This window comes from Dermacentor variabilis, chromosome 4 (assembly GCF_050947875.1).
Source record: "Dermacentor variabilis isolate Ectoservices chromosome 4, ASM5094787v1, whole genome shotgun sequence".
Classification (NCBI taxonomy): Eukaryota; Metazoa; Arthropoda; class Arachnida; order Ixodida; family Ixodidae; genus Dermacentor; species Dermacentor variabilis.
In genome coordinates, this window is record NC_134571.1 from 220,763,053 (window position 1) to 220,790,421 (window position 27,369).

The 27,369-nt window shown below is 45.6% G+C and overlaps 1 protein-coding gene across 1 annotated transcript in view; it reads right to left on the bottom strand.

Annotated features, from left to right (window-relative positions):
• LOC142578522 (uncharacterized) overlaps positions 1-25,498 on the bottom strand; it is a 317,467-nt gene extending 291,969 nt beyond the window's left edge. The window contains exons 1-3 of the mRNA XM_075687900.1: positions 25,424-25,498; positions 24,522-24,639; positions 12,730-12,830 (exon numbers count right to left, since the gene is read on the bottom strand). Of these exons, the coding sequence (XP_075544015.1) occupies positions 12,730-12,830; positions 24,522-24,639; positions 25,424-25,498 (294 nt within the window). The remainder of the gene's footprint in view (positions 1-12,729; positions 12,831-24,521; positions 24,640-25,423) is intronic.
• Between the last annotated feature and the right edge of the window lie 1,871 nt (positions 25,499-27,369).

Below are 27,369 nucleotides of genomic sequence, written 5' to 3' on the forward strand. Positions count from 1 at the left end.
GGAGATCTTTCTGTGGAAATAAAGGGAAAGCTACGAAGGCAAAGCGCGCACAAGTGAGAGCGCTTCTGAAAATAGCCGCGTGTTTTCATCCACGTTAGCTTGAACTTGAACGCGATTAAGTGCAACAGAAAGAACATTAAAATACAAGAAATGTACCTACTGGAATCCGTCCCGATTAAAAAATTGAAGACATCAAGTGCGCAGTGTTTTTCTCTCAGTCAGTTATAAGGTGAAATAACAGTAGAGAAACCAAAACCATGTTTGTTGGACGCGTATTGCGTTTCCGCACAAGGAACGTTAAAAAATGTGCCACTTGGTGTGAAAAAAGTCCGCTAAAATTACAATTCTCCACAATACGATTTTTAGAGCTCTTCAGATTTTCTGAATTCCTAATATATTGCGGCAAAGAATTCCATTCTGAACGACGGGTCCTCTCGGAGGCGGTGCTCAGCCTTTGCCCTGGCAGCTCATTTAGGAGCAGCGACAAACGAAGCATTTCCACTGGTTGCGTCGTTAATTATTCAGAAAGAAAACATAAACACGGGAATGCGTGGCTCGCGCAAAGCGCATTCTCTAGTGACGGCGGCACAGGCAACGTAGCGCAAGCGCAGTGGGTCCAAAGCCCACGCCAGGACTTTGTTATGGTACCGATGGTCGCACTAGCCGCATGCCTCGTCTCCGCGGCGGAGTACGTCTTGTGAGGCACTCCACTTTCCTCCTAAACCTTTCGCCAAACTCTGATCCCCCTGTTTCCTCCACGCGCTGCCGCTGCACCATCCTCCGCTTTCCTCCTTGCGCTGTCTGCATTTTTGGGGCGCGAGCCCCTTCCAGAGTTTTCCGAAAGGGGCAGAGCGCCCCGCCCCCCCCTTCCCAGCGATGCTGAAGCCTGACACTCCCCCCCCTCACATACACACACGTAAAATGTCATTCAAGTGTTAAACGAGAAGAAAGGTGGTTAACCAAGGGGCGGTATTTTATTTGTCATATCTCAAGAAGCCAACAAACACTCACACCAAAAACAACATAGAGGAAATTACTTGTGCTTAATAAATGAAATAAAGAAACGATAAGTGAATGAAAATGAAAGTGGTTGAAAAAACAACTTGCCGCAGGTGGGGAACGATCCCACAACCTTCGCAATTCGCGTGCGATGCTCTACCAACTGAGCTACCATGGAGCCGTTTCCCCACCTACTTTCTCGGATATTTATGTTTCCTAGCCTGAGAACCTCCACGATTGGGCTCTCTGGTAATAATGGTAGCCCTATTTATGTCAATGAGCACCTCACATTTGAGAACAAACGTCTGTTCAGCCGAGCTCTTGCTCTGAAGAAGCAGCATAAGTGGCAGTTCCTTTGGACAGACAACTGTCAGATTAATGCACGCAAGACTGAAAATTGCAAAGTGTTCTTCATAAGCTCTGAGTGTGATCTCAGCGTCATCGCTTAAGCTGATTTGCGATTAGTCTGTACTTTAGTCGTTCGGTCATTTCCTCAAACAAGTCTTTCTTTTCACCTTCTCAAGCTACATCAGTGCTTAAACCTGCTGGTTGTTCATTGCTTCACTTCAATGCTCGAAGTTTGCGTAAGAATCATGATAACATATTTTCATTCATAGACTCTCTTTCCCACACTTTTTCATTCATCTGCATAACTGAGACATGGCTTAGCAGGGCTGATAGTTATTTATACGGGTTCCATGCCTATCAGGCTGAGTATTGTAACTGTGTTGCATATCAACATGGTGGTAGCGCGATTTTCGTCACACCCCACAATAAATATAAACATAGACTGGACCTTTCCATAGATATATTTCACTGCGAAACTGTTTGGATCGAAACTGATGCCTTGTCATTTCCAAATTATTGTGGCAGAATTATTATTGGCTGTATTTACCCTTCTTCATCTTCTTCCATACCTGATTTCCTTCGTCATCTTAGCTTAGCTCTTCAAACAATTACTAGTGAAAACAAGCCTGTCCTAATTGTAGGTGATATAGATATTAACTTGCTCGCTGTCAACAATAGTACTGTATGCGCTTATTCAGACTGTTTTTCTGACTTTGGGCTTGAGCAATTAATAACTTTGGCCACCAGGATTTCCACTCAATGAAGCAGCTCCCACTTAGACCCTCACTAATATTTCGCCTTCACCAGAGTCTGGTGTAATTGACGTAGACATATCAGATCGTTACCCTGTATTCGTCACTTTCACATCTAACCGTCCTAGGTCAGATCCCGGTTATGTTACGTCTTGTCTTGATAATATATATTTTGTTGACGCAATTGACAATATTGACTGGACAGTTATGGCTACCAAACTAAATCCAGAAGAAGCACTTCAGTTATTTTCTAAGCTGTTCATGTTAACACTGTCACTGGTAAGTGCAAAAATAAATTTAAATTTCCGCATAATCCTTGGATCACTAATGGGCTACTTGTGAGCATGAGGACAAAAGAAAACATGTATAGGAAGACTAAAAACAGCCTTTCAATGTTAATTTAGCATTACGCTATAAGAAATATTGCAACACGTTGAGTAATTTATTGAAGAAATCAAAAAGGCAATATTACGAAAATGAATTCATGAAAACTAAGTTTCATCAAAAAGAAACAATGGCAACATATCAACGAGTGTTTGAATGTACCCCGTTCTGGCAGTTCCATTGAAAAAGTAATATACAATAATGTGACTATCAATGACCCGCCTAGCATTGCTCGTGCGTTCACTAATCACTTTTATGAAATTTATAATACTAACCATGTTCCTTCTGTTTATCATACGAGCCGATGCGACCAATCTTTCTGTCTGTTTCCTGTAACACCTGAAGAAGTCCTTACTGAGATTTGCAACTTAAAGGACACAAGTCCTACTTTTGATAGAATTTCCGTATTTCGTTTAAAGCTTGTTCCTTCGGCTCTTTCTGATGCTCTCAGTAACTTAATTAATCTTAAGTTCAAAACCGGTATATTCCCTAGAAGCCTAAACAAAAACTAAAGTTACTCCTGTTAACGAAAAGGGTGACAAAGCTCAAGTCGCGAACTATGGTTCTGTGCGTATTTTACCTTCAATTAGTAAAGTTGTAGAAAAATTAATACTTCATCGTATTAACATTTACCTTAACAAATTTAGCTTGCTGAAATCCTGTCAGTTCGGTTTTCGTTCAGGAAGCTCGACTAACTTGGCTTTGCTAGCATTAACGGATTATATTCGACATTCACTTGATCTCGGATACTTTGTTGGCTCGGGTTTTTAGAATTTACTAAAGCCCGTGATATAATAAACCACAAAGTTTTGTTTACTAAACGGGAGTCTGTTGGAATTTCTGGTCCAGCTCTTAATTTATTGAAAAGTTATCTATTTAATCGTGAATTAACAGTGTATGCCGGCGGGGCTTTCTCTGAAAGCAAAATTATTAACCAAGGTGTGCCTCAGGGCCCAAGCTTTAGGTCCACTATTATTTTCCGTTTATATAAATGAATTACCTGACTACTTTAATTATACCTTACCTATATTATGCGCAGAAAATACGACTGTTGCCCTCTCGGATAAATCATTTCTTTCGCTAACTTTGAAACTAAACAGTGATCTGTCAAAAATTACTGAACGGTGTAACGCCAATTTTCTTGTTATAGCCTTACGAAATCGCAATTCATGTTATTTAAGTCATCACAGAGACATTAACCTTGCTCTCCGACCATAACTCTGGATGAGCATGACATTCCTGCCTCCGCTTGTGTTTCTTTCCTCGGCATCAAATTAGATCGCCACCTTAAGTTTACTAACCACATTGCACGTATCAAACAAAAAACAGCATTTGGCATTACAGCACTATTCCAATCATGTGCATTTTTTCCCAAAGAAGCATTATTATCGTTATACTTCGCTTTCATTCATAGTCATGGTATCGCTTCTTGGGGTAATACTTATCATTGTCATCTTTCCTCTAGTCAGCACATTCAAAAGCAGACTATCCGCGTTATAACGCGTAGCCATTTTTTCTCTAACGCCTCTTCAGAACTATAGTCGGACGCAACATTAGAAAAAAGGGGGCGTTTACTCCTCCGAGCCGGAGGCACACGAGCATCCACCAATGGGCGCGCACTCTAGACTAACGTCATGAGCCGGATGGTCGGTGACCCCGCCGACGGAGAAGATGGCCGCCAGCGCTTCAAACTGGGCGAGGTCGCGTCAGCTGTGTGTTTCAGCCCCTCGTCAGAGTGAATTCCAGAACTGTTTCTGATTGTCTATCATGCCCGAAATATTACTGCGAGCTTACGATGCGGCATTTGTGCCGCGTGCGTTTATTCTGAGTCGTGATACGGCGAAGGAACATCGCAGCGAGCATCGCTGGCGCTGCGCTACGCTTTGTCTGAAAACAGGATCCCGTGGCGACCGCTACGAACACACATCCAGCGTGTTTGTTCCATGTTGTTTTATTTCGCTCCCGAGTGAAGTTACGACGAGAAAAGTTTTCCAAAGACTGGTGCCTACTGTTAGCGGCGGGTGTGTTGGTCTACTGTGTCGCTGCGTTTTCCGTCGGACGGCATCGTTTTTCGTCGGAGCGAGCATCTCGGCGACAAACTTGGTCGTGCCCTCCGCGGTGCATTCAGGCTCCCTGTTACGCCAATACGCGTAACAGTGTAGGATCATGTTGCGTGAATCGCTATTCAGGATATGGCCACTGTTGTTCTTCTTGTCGAGGCTCCTTGGTAGTGTGTACATTGTGGCGACACAAGGCTCGTTCGGCAACAAAGTCCGAATTCACTGGGCCAGACTGGGCCCCACGGCGGAAAACTCGCGAGCTGGCGAGATTGCAGGCTTGCAAAAATAAATAAATAATAATAATGAAAAGGAAAAAAAAGTTAAAACACAAAATCAAAAAATATAATTTTTTTTGCAATTTAAAATCAAGAGTATTTATTTAAAACGATCAACGAAGCATTTTTGTACCCTCCTGCCTCGACCGTATTCTCGCCCCATGTTTGTAATGGTGGCGATAAATGCATTGTTTTGTATAAATACTTTTCCAATAGCAACTTATTCATTTTTAGTTTGGAAAACGAGTAGTAGATACGCCGTGCACATGTGAACAAGCGCAAAAGCCTTGCAAAGCTACTCTTCCTACTTTTGTCACCTGCAAAGAAGTCAGATAGCAGACGACGGGCAGCGTTGTAGAAGGCACGGGGTTATTTTTCTGTCGCTATCCGACAGGCGCATGAGAGCTCTACTAAAGCAGTCATCAAAATAGAAAAGTCTATATATATACCGAGAATTACGCGTTTCAGAAGCACGATTTTTTGAGCGAGACTATTTTAGTCGTTTTAGACTATTTTAGACTATTTTATTCTAAGCATGAATTTGTTGCTGTATGTTCACCTCGCTTGAAATTGCTTTGCGTGCTCTTTTGACCGTGAAGAAGACCTGTAGACTTCAATCATCCCATCGGCAGAGTCTTTTATGAGCGGTTCGTGAAATACACGTGAATGATATGTGTCTCAGTATTGCTTCTCTTTCGAGTAACGAATACTAATGACGGATGAAAAGTCTCTTCTAATAATTTACAACATCTATAAGGGATAGAAAGATCGTCAACTACACGCAGAGGTAATAAATATGTACAGGGTGTTTCAATAAACCGCCATGCAGCCTTATTTAAAAAATAGCGCAATTGCGTTACTCGAAGTGCTTATTGTGCAAGTGCATATTGTTTCCGGTACAGTGTAGTAGCTTCCAGTAATTTTTTCGTTACTGAGATTTAATTAGGTAATTGTAATTTATTACCTAACTAGAGACGTACAATTAAAATTATCAAAGTATCAATGAGTCATATGCAGGCACACTGATTGCGGTCTCATTAATTGCGGCTTACTAATTGCGTAAAATTTTTTTCCGCCTGATTGGTAAACCCTGCGAAATATGACAGATACAGCGTGACTACGCTTTCACCCGCATCGTAAAGCAACGCCTTCGAACCAGCTCCATCTGATTAGGACAGAAAGAGATAAAGCAAATAAAGAAAAACATCGTTATCGAGCTAGTTCCTTATCTGCCGCGCACCGGCTGAAGTAACACGTCGCCCTTTGCATTATTTCGAAACAAGCTGTGATAGCTGTTGGCTTAGCGTAAACGAAGTGCATTGATGGTTTTTCTGTGTTTTTTTTTTGTTTGCCAGAAGACCAATCACCACGAAAGGGAATTGAAAACGTCAGTGCAAAGGTTTAAAGGTGCGTTCTTGTTTCGTCCCACTAGCCATGTCTTTCTCTTGTGAGCTCAACGAAAACATGATCCTTGTCTTGGGAGCTGCAACTGGCAACAAGAGGAAGGCCGAAAATATATATCAGTCATGAAAGTGTGGTGGTACACCAAACACATCGACTATCATCAGAAATTACGAAAACTTGAGGGAAACCAGCAGCTCCCAGAAACAGTGACGGAGGACTCTATCTCTGACTCCTCCGTCCTAGCCTACGCACCGATGTTCAAGCATTTATGCTTGAAACCCTAATGCTAGCGTGCGGGACGTGACCACCCAGGTACCAATTTTCAAGTGACCAGTTTCGAGGATTATAAATGACTCGCCTTTCCCCCGCACCACCTCAACCTGCACCTGCACTTGCGGAATCGTCTAGATTTTTCTAATCCGGTCGTCACAAAAGCCAATCAGTCACCGGACTTTTTGAGCAACATCATGTGCACAAATGAAGCCAATTTTTGTATAAACGGCCAGGTAAACCTGCATAATGCACACTATTCAAAGTACTCTTAACCACACTGGGTAAAGTGCACTTGGCCCCAGTACCAGTGGTCGTTCGATGTGTGGTTCGGAATTTACGCCGGTGATGCCACCTTCTTCTTCCATCCCATCTTCTTCCATCACACGCTGGCTAGACAGCGTTACATTGACAAAATCCTTGATAGAGTGGTGGATGACTTCCTCAGCGAAATCTCACTGTTGTGTCTTCCAGTTCTGTGGTATCAGCAAGAAGGCCCCGGGGCGTCAGCCCACAGTAGCAGCCAAGCACGAAACTTGCTGGATGCGACTTTTCATGCGCAATAGATTGAAAGGCCTCGGTCACTTGACATCTCTCCACTCGATTTCTTTCTTTGAGGTTTGTGAAACTGTGTTTATATGATGGAGGCGGAAGTCAGATGAGCTCATGGCAAAGATCGCGGATTTCTGCCTTAGAGCTCCAGCGTCGGTCATCATGAACGCCACAGAAGATATACTAAAGCGGGCTCGGTACTGCGTAGCTGCAGAAGGCTACCTACTCGAACACATCCTCTAGGCAGTAGCTGGTGTTCAACTGCGCTTACGAATCCAGAGATAATAAGCGCACACTGAAATCGGATGGTTTTGAATGTGTACGCATTTCTGTCCTTACCTAATGAAAAAACACGCCCTTCCGTCCAACCCGTAACACGATCGCTTTAAGCACAGTGCCCACAGGAGAGTGCGAATTCTCCTGAGTGCTGCTTCTAGCTTCAAGGCCAACGAAGCGGCGAGATCACAGCGCTTACAGAGCCCTTAGCACATGCGGCACTCAGCTGTTTTAGCAGGTCGCTTTCAACGTACGCACCGCGCCGCCACGACAGACGTAGCCGCCGCCGGAGCATGGTTGATAATGGTTGAATGTAGCTAACGAATGTTGCATACATTTCACTCATTTGTTACATCTCCCTGGTCGTTTCATCCCACGTCCACATGCGCTGCGGTTATCTATAAAACCAGTGAACAGCGTTCTACTGCGTTGTCTCGTGCCGGCCTCACCTAAGAGTTCGGTGTTGCAACTGCGCTTCTCAGTTTCATGGTTCTGCGCGATCTTTCTCGCAATTATACGAAACAGACCAGCATACTACCATGAAACACCACGTCAGTACTACGAAATGCTGATGCATCATTCAGATAAATCCGAAAGAGAATTCTGCGTGGATTTTATTTTCTTTGCCACTTCCTTCAACTTTCCCACTACTGCTGCTGCTGTGGGCTGCTGTCACGCAGACCGCGTCGGGAGGTGGTTCAGATTGTGCATATAGATGACAAGCACGAGTAAGAGAGGAAAGGCGACGGGAGAAACTTGTTTTCACACCACGACGTCGAATGTGCACAATGCCCTCTGGAGCTCCCTGGCCGTCGCCACATTAGCCGCTTGAAAGCTTTAATTATAAGTGACTCCCTTCAAAAGCATAGAAGAAACTGCAGCGTTTCCCTTTCTACTAACGTGTGGGGCCAGAGGGGACAGAGATAGAACTGTAGAGAGGAGAAGAGGGAGAAGAGGCAGTTCCAATATAAGAAAGCGGGGAGGTGACGCGAGGAGGCAAGGAGACCTCACTACTATACGACAGCGGTTCCGGGGAAACAGGATAAGCTCAAGTTCAAAATACGGTACAGTAGGTTGCTGCTATTTCTGAAAAATAAACGCAATGCAAATATGTCAAGCGGGCAACTTACGCAGGGCGTGCAGAAGCAGAGCTACATTTATTAAAGCGCACCACAGGGTCCAGTAGACCCTACGGAAGCAGTCGACAGTCAAATCAACAGTTCTGTGGCCGCCGCGTTAGCTTTGTGGCTATGGCATTGCTAGAGGCCGTGCATTTGACCCCAATCGCGGCGGTCGCATTTCGACGGGGGCGAAATAGAAAACGCGCGTGCACTTAGATTTTGGGACACGTTAAAGAAAATCACGGTGTCCAAATTAATCCGGAGCCTCCCACTACGGCTTGCCTCATAATGCGAGTGTGATTTTGGAACGTACAGCCCCGTAATCCACTTGAAGTTTAATACTTCTGCCCCAATGTGATGTGCCACGTCAGCAAATGACAAGGCTCAACCCTTTTAGAGCTTATGAAATATGGCGCACAACACCTCAAGGAAACACGTCTCCCTGTGTGTTCTGTGCACTACGCAGACAAACAGCAGTGGTGCACGTCAGGTAACGTTTAACATCAACTCATCACTCTCGTGTTAGCCTAAACATTGAAGAAATTGAGCTTTAGCCGTGAACATCACCGCTAGTAATCGTCATCCAAAGCATCCAGCATGGAAATATTCGCTTACATCGATTCCCACAGTGCGTGGGATCTGCATTATTTTTAATTATTTATTTATTTTTGTTCAGACATCCCGATTTTCCACTCGGAACGTTGAGAAACGGTACATTTGTTTTATTGAATGCATCGGTTTTGCCTTTTCTCTATCCGTAGGTCGCGTCTCGCTCTGTTAATTTCGCTTATATTTTTTGCCACCAAGCTGTTTTTTGCAGCACGTATATACACTCTCATCAGAAATGAAACCTTCACTGTACTTTGGCTTTGGTCCCAAGCAAGTTTGTGGCGCGAAATTTCGATGCACGCGTTCTCTTTCGACGCGGTGCGAGCAGAGCCACGATTTTGAAACATTCTGTGCCTGTTGCATTGCCTTTCGCGCTTAGTGCGTGGCCAGAGCGGCGCTTCGGTCGCGTTATCAAGGCTCTTCTGTTATCAGTGTGATCAGTCGGCCTCGAGAGACGGATAATAATTGTGACGTAGAAATAAGAGCTTGAAATACCTGGAAACCCGCGAATTGGTGCTCCAGCCTATCAAAGCGATAAGCTGTCTCTGGGTTTGCGACAGGCAATGCAGTTGCTTTCAGTCAGCTTATTTTGGGGCGCGTTTTATGATGCGGGTGGGAGCGCAGTCACGTGGTGTTTTTCACCTTTTGTGGGGTTTCTTTACAAGTCGGAAGAAACTGTTCGCAGTTTCGCTGAAAGCACGGCAGTTAAACACCGCCGCTGAAAACACCGCAGTTAGACGTTATATGGGTGTGCCTACAAATGCCTAACTGACACTTAGATAATTATAGCAGTACTTCTCGAGTTAGACAATGAAATATACTTAGTCATTTAAATCTCAGTAACGAAAAAATGACTGCAAGCTACTGCGCTGTACTGGAAACAATATGCACTAGGTTTTCTTGGAGTAACACAATTGCTCTCTTTTTAAGTCTTGCTGCACGACAGTGTAGGCAACCTGTATAATTCACACAGTAACCGAAACGAGGCCAAGCAGGATTCACTCAAAACCAGAATCATCAGCAGTCGTGCGCAGCAGAAAAAAAAAAGACAGGCAGACAGATATGCTGCAGTTTCTCCGGAAAGGCGAAGCAGTATCAGTGTTAGCGAAGTACAAAAATTTAACGAAGGACTCAGGCTGCGAAACTGAGCTGTCTCTCACAATGAGGTTTCCAATATGCTCAAATAAGCCCGTCACTTCAGTGAAAAATTCTTCGAAATTACACGAAGTGCAACTGTTATTAAAAGTTATATATATAATGTTTGCGTGTCTGTGGGGGGGGTCACCGGCAGCTATTATGAATGCCATACAACGCCTGATGCGTATGCGCCCACAATTTACACCATACACCGTGAGCACATTAGCGGCGTTAGTAGCAGCGTTCCGCGTGCCTTATAGCTCTACGGTAGTGCCCCCTTCTAATATAACTGTTCTATTTCTGTGTTATCCACTGCTTTGCACAACATCTACTGCGTTATATAGTATATTTCGAAAAACCCATATAAAACACTGCCTTGGTTAGGAAACGTGGAATAATAAATAGGTAAATGTATATATCAGTCTGCTTTCTCGCTCAAAAAAAATTAAAACGTTCGCTGTCAGCTTGGAAAAATATGTTCAAGGGAAATCAAAATCATACTTTATTTTTTTTTCTTGCTGGCATATAAGCCGCATAAAGTGCTGAATTCTTACATATATGCACTTCAGAGTTTCCGTCAAATTGTAGCGTGTTGTCACACTTATATCGTAAAAGGCCAGCACAATTAAGTTTCAAGAGTTGGTATTTGCTGAAAGACAACTTTGATTCAAATAGCATGCTCTAAATCTGCGCCCCCATTGGATGGCACTATCTGAATCGAAAATGCGGATATGATAACTATAATCTTAATCTCCTGATGTATCATGGAGAGAGATATTTCGGGAGCCCTAAACAATTCATAGACGTCGGGTTTTGGACATCACCTATAGGACTCACACAAAACAAGTAGACAGATTTTGTTGTTACTAGTGAAGTCATCAACATGTCTTTCTTTTTTTGCCATAAGAAGCCAACCAACAAAGACACCAAGGACAACACAGGGAAAATTACTTGGCCTTCTTAACCGAAATAAAGAAATCACAAATTATTGGAAGTAGAAGTGGATGAAAAAACAACTGGCCCGTCCTTTTCCCCGTCTTTCGCATTACGCGTGCTCGACCAGTTGAGCCACCGGGGCGCCGTTTTCGGATCGGCTTTGTGGGGTATTTATGTGCTACACTCTTAGGCAAAGTTACACCCTTTGGCTTGCCCCTTCTGCGACACAACTATAATCGTTATCTGCCTTGATGCGTTTCCTTTCTTTAACGCTGCGAGCCCGCAACATTCCACGAACGAACGGCACGCGCGTTATCAGAAGGAGCACTCCAGAGGGTGTACACTGTTCTATGCTGATAACGCGCGAGCCGTTCGTTACTGGAAAGTACCGGGCTCGCAGCGTTAAGGAAAGGAAACGCATCAAAGCAGATAACGATTATTGTTGTGTGGCAGAAGGGGCAAGTCAAAGGGTGTAACTTTGCCTAAGAGTGTACTACGAGAAATAGCCCTGGGAGTGTTAGCCAGCGTCACCAGTCCCGAACTTTGGCGGCGGATGTGAAACATCTTTTCTGCCGCCGGCATGACAAGTACGCAGGCATCCGAGTACGTGAACTTCTTGGGTGAAGGCAACTGCTCAATAAACCCACACGTGCTACATGAAGGCATCAATGTTGCCGGATTCTAGACGCTCGTTATGTAATGAACGAGAAGAAAGGGGTTAATCGAGCGGCCCGATTTTTCGTTAATATGATATGATCTTGCGATCGTTGCGCACCTACGGGAAGTTGTTCTTTTTATTGACTTTCATTTCCGTAATTTATCGTTTCTTTATTTCATTTAATAAGCACAAGTAATTTCCCCTATGTGGTCTTTGGTGTCAGTGTTTGTTGGCTTTTATTAAAAAAAACAGGCCCCTCGGTTAAGCCCTTTCTTCTCGTTCATTACATAACGAGGGTCTCGAATCCGGGAACATTGACGCCTTCAGGTAACACGAGCGGGTTTATAGACTGGGTGCTTTCACCCAAAAAAAAAAAAATCACGTTCGCGTGACCCATGCGGCAGAAAGGATATTCGACACCCGCCGCCAAGGTCTGTGAGTGGTGGCGCTGGCTAACACTCCCAGGGTTAGTTCTCGTAGTAACACACAAATACCCCAGAAAGTGGGTCGAAAAATGGCGCGCGGTAGCTCAATTGATAGAGCATCGCACGCGTAACGCGAAAAACGTCAGATCGTCCCCCACCTGCGGCAAGTATTTTTTTTTATCCACTTGCATTTCCATTAATTTATGATTTCGTTATTCATGTTATTAAGCACGAATAATTTCCTCCGTGTTGTCCTTTGTGTCTTCGTTTGTGGGCCTCTTACGATAATATAAACATATGGGGCCCCTTGTTTAAGCCCTTCCTTCTCGTTTCTTTTTTTGTAGATCTTCTTTTTTCGGTAAGTATTTCTTTCAACAACTCAATTAAGGTATGTACAAGGACTCTTTCAGGCAGTGGCGTTGCGCCATTTTCTATCACCATCACTCTGGTATTACGTCAGCCATTACGGGTCACAATCGGACGAAAGCAATATATAAGTTTACCGGTCATGTCTGTTACTCACCTGCGTGCCAATGTAAGCCAACGTTTCCACTTCTTCGTCCGACATGCAAGCAGCCTGCGATCGTCCTTCGGCCACAGGTAGCTTTACAACGCCATCACCTTCTGCAAACAAAAAGAAAGAAAGAAAATAGAGAAACAGAGGAAGAAGCGCTGCGAGGAAGTCTACTGTGTTTAAAGGCAAGACGAACACTTCCGTTTGCGGCAGCGTGCAAAAATCAAGTAGCGACTCCTTAAAGTGGTCAATACCGAAACCGTTCGAAAAACCGACTGGGCAACAGAGAATGGCCTTCTTTTGGAATTGTCCAAATAGATGTTTAATCGAATATACACGCGACTAACTCGTGTTTATTACTGCGCAGGGTCACAGACGTATCGCTTATGCTAATATTTCGTTTCTATCTGGTATAATTTGCCTCGATTAACCGTGTGACAAGGCATCTTTGCTTTTGCCAATGATCTGGATATTAGTGAGTGAGCGACTAAACGTGTTTATTAAAAGCTATATGAAAATAATGAGAAAAAGAAACAAATTAAATTAACTTCTAAAAGTGGCTGCTCCTTATATGGTAACATTCGAAAATCTCCAAAATGTGCAGGGACAACAATAGATAGGTAAATAGGCAAAATCTTATTCTTGATTGAAGTCGCATGCTCCCACGTTCTGTCTTTAATGCGGCTGATTGTTTTAACAATGTAAGTCCTATCCTTTTGGCAAGTTTGCGTAGCATCTCATATACAGGGCAAGAAAGCCCGGACGGAAACGAAGACGACAGGAAGTGTGCCGAACAGCGACAGAACAGCGCTCGCCTTGTCCTCTTCGTTTCCGTCCGTCCATGTGTTCTTGCACCGCACCTAAGGTGAAGGTAAATCCTACAACAAGTGGGTAGCTTTAACACACCACGCCAACCGTGGAGGCAAAATACAGCCTCGCGTGCTGGTTCTTACTCAAAGACAGCTTCCGCGCTATTCGCGTGAGGGCCAGAAGCCAGTAAGCTTACCTGGTGCAGAGGAAACAACTTGTGCCTGCCGCTTTCTTCAGTTTGTGAGCAACGCTGCACACGTGAGGTGCAACCAGTGGCCTTTTAACCATGTGCGGCTCGCCTTTCTCCTTCCCCTTTGTTACGGTGCGGCATTATTCGGTTCGGCGAAGCACCGCTCAATGGGCGGCAAAAGGTCATGGAAATGGGAGCCGGCGAGCAAGACTGGTATAGCCGGCCACTGGGGCAAGCGGCCGAAAGAAGTCGAAGGCAGGTATAGAGATTATTTACTTTTTCTCGTCAGCGCGACCCTGAGGCCCCAATAGCTTTCTGTAGGAACCCCTGTGCATTTTTCGCCCCGCGCGTGCACTGAGTAGCTTACTAACAGGGCAGGGGGGGGGGGGAGAATACTCCGAAATATGTGGTGTGTCTGTGGAATCCTGTGTCCACGAAATACTGACCGTGTATGCGTGTCGACAGCGCTGTATGAGCGGCCGCCGTCGCTTCTCCTGTGTTTGTGAACCAACAATAGATGCCCGCCACGGACTCAACGGTGTGCCTGTGTGGTGGAATACGAGTGCGCACCACTAAAGGAAGGGGGCAATCACCCGCTCCCTCGCCCCTAATCAAAGGGGCCATGGCCAAGACCTTGGGAGGAGCCGCGATCCTATTGGGTGAACTTGACTGGAACGTCACCAATATCTGTCGTTCCCCAACACAGGGAACTTGGGAAAGGGGAAGTTATTTAAACGCAGGTTTTATGCCGAGCTAGGTAATCTAGAAGCTGAGCCTACAATCTGCTGAGAAGCGTCAAGGAGCTAGTGCGGTCCAGTATCACCTGGGCCGCCTAGCCGCGTCTGAACTGCGAGTCACTAGTTAGAGTGAGAAACGACTAACCAACGTCTGCAACAACACTCACGGTAGTTCCCGTCAAGTTAGCTCAACCTGCTCGAGGGAAGACGTCAGACCTAGACTCCCGGGAAACCCAGCCCAGCAATCGCGTCAACCGCAATGAGATCGGCTTGCCAGCGATCTTCCGGAAAGCTCTGCCGTCGACTGCACGCTTTATGGACTTGCTGCAACTGCTCGATTATGCGTATGCCATCATCTGCTTTCTTTTAAACTCTGTATAGTTGACTACCGTTAAGTGCGTTTTTGAAGTGTTAATTTCCATATTTACTGCTAACTCTTAGTTGCATTTCTTTTGCATTTCTCTTTGATAGGATGTGTAACAAGTGCGTTAGTGTTGTTGTGTCTTTTGTGTTTCTTTCATTCTTTGTGTCATTGCCAGTCGATATATCTTTTTTCTGTCTTTCTCCGGAAAACCCGCCAGGGGGCCGTGGAGTACAGAGGTCTCTCACATGGGCTCCCGCTTCTCGTCCTTCTCACCTCGGAACAAGGCCAGTGACGAAACCAAGTTTTGCACTGTTGCAATCGGTGGACAGTAGCCACGTTCAGGTGAGCGCACCTTATCTCAAGATATTAAACGTTGTTCCCGATGACCATCCACCCGTGCGGTTAAGTCTAAAGCCAAAACCAGCTCCCGCAATCTCATCGGCAGAAACACCCTCGCGCCGCGTGAGCACGCGCACACGAGCGCTCGCGCACACCGCGGCGAAGAGCCCCTACGATGAGCCGAGAGGCAGCTGCTGCAAGCGAAATGTCAAAGAACCAGAAAGAAGATGAAGTAAATGCAATGCAAACAGACCGGACGGAAGAAAACACCGGGAACATACGTGGAACTATGACTCAGAAAGCGGCCGAACAATCGAACCGGAAAGCGCCTGGATCGCAGGAAACAAAAACGCCGAGAAGGACACCTCAAATTCAAAGACGCCACCAAAGAAAACAACCGATGAGCAAACGTCCAATCCAGCACCGTCACAGCAACAACGCAGACCCAGGATGCCGCCCCTGCTACGTGACAACTTTAAGATTGCCTACCGCCCGCAAGCAGGTATCGACCTCTCCAAATAGAATACCGTCGCGTCGTGTGCGCCATCGGTAGAGCGAGTGGATTATCGCAGCAGGGCTTCAATGACAAATTACGCGTACAAGTACAGAGAATCGAAAATTTAATCATCGCAAGCACGGCGGACAAGGAAGACGTCAGGATGCTGGTCAGCATCAACGAAATACAGCTCGGAGGCACTTACTACAACGTCAAAGGCAACGTACGAACCCCGGACGACGTCTTCCGAGGCGTCATCAATGACGTCAGACCAGGAACAAACACCGCAGAACTCATGGCAGGAATCCGAGCAGCGGCATGATACACCGTTCTTCACGCCTAAATGATGGGTCAATCAACCGCGGCAGTCGTATTCTTCGAAGGACCGCAGGTTCCCTACTACATCATCTTCCAGAGCGTAGACTTCGTGGAAGCTCATATCGCAAGTAAGTGCAGTACTGCCGCACCTGTGGCAGCACGGGACACCGCTAAGACGTCTATCCGAGACCAATCCCAGATTTTGCTACAAATGCGGCAAGACTGGATAACCACAAGACCATGACTGCAAATCGACCTGCAAACTCTGCGGAGAAGCTCACGAAACTGGAAGTGCAGAGTGAAAGAAGAGACTGGAAGCCAAGCTCTCCACCCTACAATATACGACAACAGCGCCTTAACAGACTACAAGAAAGAGACAATCGCTGAAGCTCCAGCAGTGAAGAGTTCCCGGAGCTGGGCACCTTGGCCACCAGCTCGAGCAGTGTCAGTGCGAGCAGTGGATGCATCGGAAGAAGCCGCAGTCATACGGGTCCTCGAAAAGAACCAGCAGAACCAGCAGAGCAAACTGCACAATTAGCGCAGCCAATTGCAAAGCCAGCAAACCCTCATAGACAAGCTACTCCGCAGTCAACAGAAATATCAAGAGCTCACCCACAATCTGCTTCAAAAATGCAAAGAACAACAAGAACTCAAAGACAAGCTGCATCAAAAATGCCAAGAGCTCGATAACATAGACAGTCGGGAACGACGTTGACCAAGGCCGACATTGAAGCCATAGTAGATGCAAGGTGCCTGTTATTTCAAGAAACCTTTGTGAAGAACATTCACGCCACAGTGGAAAATGTGGCCAAATCAGCAGTCGGAAAAAGAACCGCACCCTTCTAAAACAAGATCGCCACTTTAAACGCCAAAATCGATGGGATCGCGCCATAGCTGAACAATTTTTTCGTGCACATAAAAAAACAATTACATCTTTAAGGCACAGTTCGACTATTCGCGCCCCATGACTCGGAAGAAGACATGGGTGCACAGCCACAGTGACCCTCGCTCAGTCTCGCCCACTCCATCGACGATGGCGAGACCTAAACACAAGGCAAAGAACCAGCATTCAACTATGCGCATATGGCAATGGAACTGTAAGTCATGCCACCCTCGACATGCCAGCCTAAAAGAATTCATCAAGCTGACTCAACCCAACGTCATAGCACTACAGGAAACCAACACGCAGAACATCCGACTACAAGGATACGCCACATATGCACAAACCCGACGAACTGTCGTACTGGTAGAAAAAATTCTCAGAGCCCAAAAACGTAGAGAATACCCAGATGGAACAAACCTTAATCGAGCTTTTACCGGAACGAGAGACGCAGAAAAACCTACTCGTGGCTAGCGTGTACAGCCCACCTCGCAACCAGCTACCGGACTTAGATTACATTGTATGAGAAATCAGGAAATCCACAAATGGACAACAGCTCGTCATAGTGGGGGACTTCAATGCCTCGAACATGACATGGGGCTATCATACCACCACAAAGAAAGGGGCTAGAGCGCACAATGCCGCCCAGCAACACAGGCGCACCCTCTGGAATAATCCTCTCCAGGCCACGAGAATCGGAAACAGCGTCTCTTGGGACACAAGCCCCGATCTTACCTTTACTGAGGACGTCTCCTGGGCAGAGTCGAGTCGACTCCGAGAAACCTCAGGTAGCGATTACCAAATCCTCAAATTAAATTAGGTGTAAAACACCCGTAGACAGACCAAGACCGGCATTGTATGGCTAACTGCTTGGAAATCTTTTAGGGATAAGCTAGACTCCCGAGCAAGCATAACTGATATTAACGAGTGGCTGAAAAATGTAATAGACACAGCAGAACGTCACACCAAGATCATACAACTCGATGCCGATGCACCCGCGGTCGATGCGCACCTGCTCCATCTCTGTGAGGCCAGAAGTGGCCCCCTGAAAAGATGGAAGCGACAAAAGCTTAACAGCAAGCTAAATACACGCATCGCTCTCCTTACCAAGCAGGCTCAAGACTATGCGGACCACCTCGTAAGGCAGAACTGGCACGCTTTCTGTGAAAAGCTACAGGGGACTCCGAGCACGAAGAGGACCTGGCACTTCCTACGCGCACTCCAGGCCACTGAACCCCCCAAAATGAAACACAAGCGACATTTCCACAGTCTTATCCATAACCACGCCATGTCAGAAGCACACCTCCTGTGTGAAATACAAAAGAGACTATGCGTAGACACACCCTCTCCCGCGTCAACTCGCAGCCAAGAATACTCTGGAAAACCAAATCCAGAACTCGACCGACCCTTTTCGCAGGCCGAAATTCACGTAGCCCTATCCAAGCTGTCTAGAAAAACCAGCCCTTGTAAAGACCAGATTGTTAATAAACACCTACGCAACCTACCGCAGCAGGCCACCGAGGCTCTCCTCCGTTACTACAACGAGTGCTGGGAGAAAAGAGAACTGCCTGCTGTATGGAAGCACTCAGAGATCACCATGATCACCCTCACCTCGCGCGCGGGTAAGCTTTTCGAACACATGGTGCACGACCACATTACCCAGTACATGCAAGACAACAGCCACCTACCAGACACCATGTTCGGCTTCAGGCAACACCTCTCAACGCAGGACGTACTCTTACAACTAAAAGAAGGCCTTCTAGATCACCTAAACAATCGAAGCAAATACTCCATAGTGGCAGTAGACGTCAAGGGGGACTTTGATAACGTTAGCCACGACGCCATCCTCAACAAGCTCGAAGGCACCGGCTGCGGCACTAGGACTTACGCATACGTCAGAAACTTTCTGATGGACCGCACGGCATCAGTCGGGATCTGCAACATCTGCAACTGTTTAACGCAACTGTGATTAAGCTACCCCCAGTCCTCGAGACCCTACCATATCTGCATCACGCGATGTATGCTGATGACATTATGCTCTGGACCAGAGCTACGAATGCTGGAAGACAAGAAAGTAGCTTACAAGAAGCCGTAGACACCATCGACAGCTATCTCTGAAACTGCGGCCTCCGCTGCGCCCCCAAGAAGTCTGAGCACCTCGTCTTGAAAGCAAGAACGAGAGGCCTGCCACCCAACTGCGAAGAGCCTAACCCCTTCGTCACCCTCAAAGGGACAACAATCCCGAAAGTCGACACCAAAGGAATACTTGGACTCCACACCCACAAGGGCGGATCGCGAGCTGCCAGCCTTTCGAGACTAGAACGCGCCCTTTCGATACTCACACACCTCGTCAAGAGGATCTCAAGCCAAAGAAGCGGGCTCACGAAGCAAGACATACTTAGAATAATACAAGCCCTGCTAACCTGCCACATCACATATGGCACGCCGTACCTGGCTTTGAAGAACGCTGAACTAAAAAGGCCCAACATCATGATAAGGAAGACAATCAATGTCACCCTGGGACTCCCTGCCATGGCCTCTACTTAAGATGGGCGTCTTAAGACGTCTCGTTAAGATTGGCGGCCACAACACGTGGCCAGAGCTCACCGAAGCGCACAAGAACAGCCAGCGGGAATGACTCAAGCTGACGCCCACAGGGAGATCAGTACTACGATACCTGAAATACAGCGAGATGTACGTCGCAGACACGGCAAGAAAGAGCGAATGCCACAGGTCGTTCGAGAGTTCATTTCCATCGCACGTGTCCCGCGCAACATGCACCCCATATACCACAAGAGCCAACGCCGTCAAACGAAGTTTTAAGCACGACCAACGCGGCCAAGTGTCCCTATTGAAACGCATACGCTCTCAGCGTCGTAGACTCCCGAGGTTGCGAGCTAGCATCGGAAACCATCAAGGCACGCAACCCAGGACCGGCTGAAGAAGCGGCAATCGGTCTAGACACCACCACATCCACAGACGCAGCGGTTATACTCACCAAATCTCAGGGCGCCTGTAGAAACTCCTGGAGGGGCCGCATCACAGCCGACGCACTCGAGATACTAAAAAGATGAAGCACTTCGCTCCGGTACAGCTGCGTAACGTGGGTACCCGGACACGAGGGACTAGAGGGGAACGAAGCGGCCTACGTTGCTGCCCGCGAGCACGTCAGCCGTGCTCCCCTTTCCCCACGACACTCTCCGAGCCGCGACAGAAGGGGTGGAGGCCGTACCCACCAAGGATTCGGCCATATTGCAACACTACAGGATCGAGCGTCGAGTGTACCCTCCACCTCACCCTAAACTCGGCAGAGAAAAAAATCATGATCTTTAGATGCCTGCAAAGTAACACGCTTACTCTCGGCACAATAATGCATTGCCACTACCCGACGCTCCATGGCTATCTCTGCGCACTCTGCAACGTACCCGACACTCTGGCACACTTTCTCCTGGAATCCTCGTGGCAGGAAATCAGTGAAATGCAACCAGAAGCGAACGCAAAACGAGAACAAGCAGCAAACCACCTGTTCGAAACATGGCAGGCTAATCTCACCCTCGGGGACCTGGAAGACCAATGACAACTCGTCCCCAGGGCCAAGAGCACAGTCGAAGCCAGAGTCGAAGCGTTCCTCGACTAAGGAGCTTTCTCACCTTAGGGTCACACCGGGCCTGGATCGAGACACTGTTTTGCATAATAAATGTTTCTTTCTCTCTCTCTCTGCCTGCTCTGACTCATTCGGTGTGTTCGCTTGAGTACAGACCGACCAACTGGCTCGTATACCCCGTCGACGACTTGGCGCCGACGGCGAACGGGTAACCAGCCGTGACACCCTTCAATTTTTGAAGAAAGGTTTCAGCTACTGCAACTGTGACTAAGTAAGGATATCCGGCTACTGAACAAAGCCATGTTACCAGATAGTTTACATTTTTCTGCATCATGTGAAAACAAGGCCTTACTAACCCTGGCACAGGAAGCATGAAGGCAGTAGCCGTCTTAAAATTGCTGTCAACCAAATCAAACGGTAAAAGGCTCTTTCTTTGCGTTATCGTGGTTTTACACGCAGCAGATGTGCCACTTTGGAAATGAGAGGCCTCAGGTCTAAACACTGCAATTGGTCAGTACTAGAAAGTTCAAGCGACAAAAAAGAACTAATATTTTACTTATGTTTCATCGCTAGAGTGGTACAGCGAAGGAATAAACAAAGAAGACAGACTCTGTTTCCCTTTGTGTTCGCGGTATTCTCGTTCAGTTCTTAGGAAGCAATGAACAACCAAAAAGCCGAAGTACAAATGCTGCTTAAGTTGTGTTTCAAGGAGATGTAATTCGAAACACTGACTTTATCAACAATACAGTGCCACAACATGAAGATAAAAAAATGGGTAACCATTAAGGCAGTATTTTAAAGCAACCAATTGTTGTGCTTTGTTAGATCTCTATTGTGTACCTCGGGAAGACAGCCTCTATTCATATCGTGCATGGCTGACGCCTGAAATTGGCAATGCTGACTTGTTTATGTTCATGAACCTTACTCGTGCATTCAAACTAGACACGAAAGTGAGTCGCGTGCACTTTTTTCAGCACTTCTCTTTACATTTTTGGAGCATGTTCTGGCACCCACCACGGTGGCTTAATTACTATGGTGTTATACTGCTATGAACGGCGGCCGCGTTTCGATAGGGGCAAAATGCGAAAACACTCGTGTACATGGATTAGGTGCGCGTTAAAAAACCCCAGGTGGTCCAAAAATTATTTGGGCGTCCCCCAGTACGGCCTGCCTCATAATCAGATCATAGCTGTTGCACGTAATAGCTCATAATTTTTCGAAACATGTTTTGGACTGTATACATAGCAGGTTTTCGTTTTCTCTGGTCTAAACAAGATGCACTCTTATCTTGAAGTAAAAAAGCTTTTCTTCACGGGAAATCGAAGCGTATCGCCTGTGTACCAGGGCTGCGCTGGTCAGTAGTACCTGCGAAAATCATTCACAAGGGCTCTCTCCGCACCGTCTTTCTGCTTTCTTCAGTAGATAACTGGAAAGTGCGGATAATGGTGTGTGGACTTGATGTGTTTAATACTATCCGTTGTGCTGCCTAGGGAAATAAATTGTGAATATGCTAAGTTTTGTCGCACTTGAATCAGGCAACAAACGAAGATGCGGCCACAGGAAGCATAACTTTTGCACGCATAAAGTCAACGTTCTTGGCATGTCAATCGTGTGCAGAAAGAGTCATGAATGTTGGAGCTAGAATGAATTGCGGAAAATCATATCCTGTCGCTATGAAAGCAATATTTACAGTTGGTACTCCCGTAATAGAACGTCATCAACAGTTCTTCGTCCAAGCTGAAATAAAGATAAATTGTTTGCCGAGAAGGTGTAATTTATTCTAAGTGATAAAAACGCCCGATAAAAAAGTTGGAACCAGCCGTCGGAAAAATAGCAAAACCAATGGCACTTACGCTTATTTATTTCGTTCTTTATTTTGTTGGTAAGCTGTGTGTCCTTTTTATTTATTTTTATTATATTTTTTATTTTCACAATACTGCGGCCATCTGTCCAAGCCGGAGGCGGCTACGTGAGCAAATACAAATAAAGCAAACATACAAATCTTTACAAGGGATACAGTCAAGAAGATTCATCAAGCGGGTGGTTGTAACCAATGGGAATTTCCAGGTAGAACATTCAAATCATTGATTGTTTTCGGCAAAAAAAGTGAGTTTTTGAAAAGGTATGTCCGTGCAAAGATCGGTTTTAAATAATGGCTGTGTTTGTGGCAGGAAATTCGATACGTGTCCTTAATAATGTAGTCGCGCGGTTGCATTCCTAGTTTCCCGTAATAAAGCTGGCAAAAGAAATTTAATCTGGCTGTTTTTCTTCGATCAGCTAGTGGTTCCAAATTTGCGGCTTCCAGCATACTCGTTGGGGAATGACGTCGTTTGAAGCGCTTATAAATGAAGCGCGCGGCTAACCTTTGAATTCTTTCTAGTTTTTCAATACCGACCACTGTGTGAGGATCCCAAACGATACTCCAGTATTCTAAGAGAGGCTTAACGTACTTTTATAGGCTTTTAATCTTAATGAGGATGTGGAGTCACCTAATTTAAACTTTAGAAATCCTAATCATTTTCGGGCTGCGCAGGTTATATTGTCTATGTGAGGCACCCAGGATAGACGGGAAGTTAAAGTGATCCCCAAGTATTTGCAGCTTTATACTTTCCTAATCTTATTATCCTTTATTTTGTACAAGTATTCTAGCTTTCTTAACTTATTTGTAATACACATATGCACTGTTTTGTCATAATTAATAACCATATCCCATTCATTGCACCATTCTGCCAACGTATCCAAGATTTCTTCCAGAAAACGCTGCTCAGAGACAGTTCGAAAGTTGCTAAATATAATACAATCATCTGCAAACAATTTGACACGAACAGGTGATTCCACAATTTTAACTAGGCCATTAATATAAATATTAAGCAGTACTGGAGCCAGCACCTATCCCTGAGGTACGCCTGAACTTACCCCCAAAAACCGGGAGCATGATCCATTTATTTGTACATACTGCTTACGACCACTCAGGTATGAATTTACCAAGTTTATGATCTGTAGGCGTATTCCGAGAAGTTTCATTTTATATATTAGTTTCGAATAAGGGACTCTGTCGAATGCCTTAGAATAATCTAAGGAAATAGCCTCAACTTGACCGCCCCCGTCAAGCACGGAAGAGAGCTCATAGACAGTGACTACTAACTGCGTAGTTGTGGAGTATCCTTGTCTAAAATAATGCTGATTAGCCGTGAGTAAATTATTTCTCTCCAAAAAATTATTCAGGTCAGTGACTATGATGTGTTCTAAAGTTTTGCAGCAGCAACAGGTGAGTGATATCGGTCTCTAATTACTTAAATAAGATAGGAGACCTTTCTTAAAAACTGGTATTACTCTTGCCAAACGCCAATCGTCGGGAACAGTAACACAGCTTAAAGATTTAGTAAAAATAATGACCAAAAATCGAGCTAATACTTCCGAATATCTTTTAAGAAAAGCAGGAGGAATGTTATATGGCCTTGTAGCTTTCTTTGCGTCTAACCGTAGAAGCTCAGTCACACCTTCAATAGGTACGTTGATCACGTCTGGGCTGTCAAATATCTGCCTCACGGCAACACTAGTGCTTAAAGTGAAATAAACACTTTGGAAAAACGCATTAAACGCTTCAGCTATTTTATTTGCATCTGTAATTGTTACTTCACCATCGCGTGCCCTTTACCAACGCATCCTCTATATATAAGTGTCCTTGTGCAAGAAGCAGCAGTTAAAAATCAGTGTCATCCCCATACATCTCGCTTCCCTTTTTCATTCGTCAAGGTAAGTTGATCTCTGTGCTTGAACATTTAAGCTTGAGACCCAACCAAGACGGAGGCATCAAGTGATCCGCGAGGAAGTGCCGTAAGCATTATTTAGGCCATTCTTGCCATAGAAAAGTGACTAGTGCCCTTTATTAGTACAATTTTTCTCTGCAATGAGCTTTTATGGCATTTTTGAGATCTTGTGTCAAGCACTGGCCGCCACGTTTATTACCACTTCTTTTTCTGTCAGTACTGACCTATGCCACTTCGTAGAACAGATAATTGTGTAGGGACGTCACTGTGAATGCCGAGCTACAGTTGCTTACCAGATACAGTGGTGTAGACGGACTTATGACCGAGCTCTTTTGATTGGATAAAGGGCCTCAGGTTTCCGGCCTTCCTGAGGACGAACGTGTCCGGTTCAGTCGAAGCCAGCACGACTGACTGCAAAGGCAGGACAAAAGGGTAAAGAAAAAGAAATTATCATGAGTGCTTACTAGTTATGCCCACGCATTAGCTGGTATAAAACCATGAGTAAAGATGAAAGGACTTTGTTATGAAGGCACAATACAAGCGTCATGTCAAGCATGAATGGTAAATAAGTAACCCTGAAAGTACATTTAAACTTCATGAACAAGGAACAGTTTCAAACAAACGATACTACACGAATAACACGTACCATAGATTGAAAATAGCACATTCTAATATAGTCAATTACCAACACAGACTTATACAAGCGTTCTCAAGCAATGTTAGCGATTCTTGGCTGTATACTTGGTTGGTTCCACACGTATCGCTAGCCAAAGAAAAGCTGCCACTTTCGCCGAAAGAGCGAAGTATTCAGAGTGATAGCGACATTTACCGCTGTGATTTAACTTCTCGGACAGTTTTCTAACCATGGTGCAAAGTTCTTGTATTAACGTGACAGCGTTAAGGGCCCCCCGCCGCAGAAAGTCCGGCGTCGGACATAGTTTCGGTGAAAATATTTTCGAACCGCACATACCCAGCCTCTCCTTGTGGCGCAGGGAAGTTGCTGAATTAACTTAATTTTTCAACCTAGAATTCGTAGAGAAAGCGTAAAGTGTGGCTTAAACACAGCCTGCAGGCATGATAGCGTCGGATTGTAATTTGAATTGAAATTGAATTGAATTGAATTTGAAAATAAACCCTTTTCCAGCGTTTTTACCGGACCAGCCATGGCGTCCGCCATTTGCGCACCCCGGCGCACAAGTATCTGAGAGGCCACGGAGCGGTGTGCCCATTTCGCTGCCACACTTCTAGATGACGCTCGCCTCCACCGCATCCCGGCCCACGCAAGGAGGCCGAGTTTCTACCCCAAAGCCCGCCTTCGTCCATAGCACTCGCCGCGAGCGTTCGCCGGTAAACATTGTGGTTACATACGCTGCATTGACCGGAAAGCTGTGAAGCAATCAGGGATCTTTGAATGCTATTGCGTTCCACTCTTAAAGGCGATGATTAAGCGTTCTCAACATTTTTCTTTGTCCTTGAAGTCTTTGCACTTTTCCTTCATACACCCGGGCTTCCCGTGTGGGTGATGGCACAACGCACCTTTCGCAGAAGAGCCAAGCAACCTATGCTCGCTGGGCCATGCTTTCGTGGATTGCGTTATGCCTCACCGTAATTCATTATGACGAACCCACAAGCCCGCGTCACAACTCTCATCTGTAGTACATCAGTGACCACTGATCACTACTGGTGAGCTGATAAGGCTGTAGTGCTTCCAGCACAAAGTCCTCAGTTGGATTAATTCTTGTTTGGTGCTCTTAAGAGACCAAGAATTGGATGGACTAATATGCAACAGTGCCGGAGGCACTAAAACAATAGCGCAGAATATACACTATTTTTCTCAATTTCAATGCTTTTTTCTTTCTAGCCGAAAGAAAATTAGCTTGCATGCGTGCTATACACTTTGGAAGCCATAGATCAATAACCTAAACTGCATTGCAAAACAGTCTACGAAAAATGTAATAATAGTAACAATAGTTGGGGTTTTACGTGCCAAAACCACTTTCTGATTATGAGGCACGCCGTAGTGGAGGACTCCGGAAATTTTGACCACCTGGGGTTCTTTAACGTGCACCTAAATCTAAGCACACGGGTGTTTTCGCATTTCGCCCCCATCGAAATGCGGCCGCCGTGGCCGGGATTCGATCCCGCGACCTCGTGCTCAGCAGCCCAACACCATAGCCACTGAGCAACCACGGTGCGTGCGAAAAATGTGGGCAGTGTGTGTGGTGAAAAACGAATTATAACGGTTAAAACTGTTTTACAGCGAAGTTTTCAGTGCAGCGTGAAGTTCTCAGAAACGTTCTGTGCCCTTTATCATCATTTTATTGAAGAACTATATTACTCACGAAGTTTACATATTAGGAATGTATGAACAGTATTACGGGCCACATGAAGGGAAATTGTGAACTGTTTGCGTCGGTCAAGGAAAAAGTAAACATTACTAAGCCATCATGAGAAGGAAATTCATGGATCATGAAGGATCATGAGAAGGAAATTCATAGAAGAATAAAAATGGATTGGATGGCATAAGGCAGACATTGTGAGCTCCTGACTGGAAGCTTACCATTATCATTGAAAATGATGGTGTACAATCAGTGCATTTTACTAGTTCAGGCATATGGGGCAGAGACTTGTAGACTGACAGAGAAGCTTGAGATTAAGTTAAGGACCGCGCAAAGAGCGATGTAACGAATATTACTAGGCATAACGTTAAGCGACAGAAGGAGCAGTTTGGATCATGAGCAAACGGTGATAGATGATATTCTAATTGACATCAAAAGAAGGAAATGGAGCTGGGCAGGTCCCGTAATGCGCCGGTTAGATAATCGTTGGGCCATTAGGGTTACAGAATGGGTACCAAGAGAAGGAAAACGCAATCGAGGACGAATGGAGACTAGGTGGAGCGATGAAATTGTGAAATTCAAGGGCGCTAGTTGGAATCGGTTGGCGCTAGACAGGTGTCGTTGGAGATCGCAGGGAGAGGCCTTCGTCCTGCACTGGACATAAACCAGGCTGATGATAATAATGATGATGATTTTAAACGCGTCAAATTTCGTGCAGTGGTCACCGAGAAAAACGATTTCTAATTTCTCATCTATTTAGATAGGAGGCCCCGAGCTAAAGCTTCCCCTTATTTTGATTGTT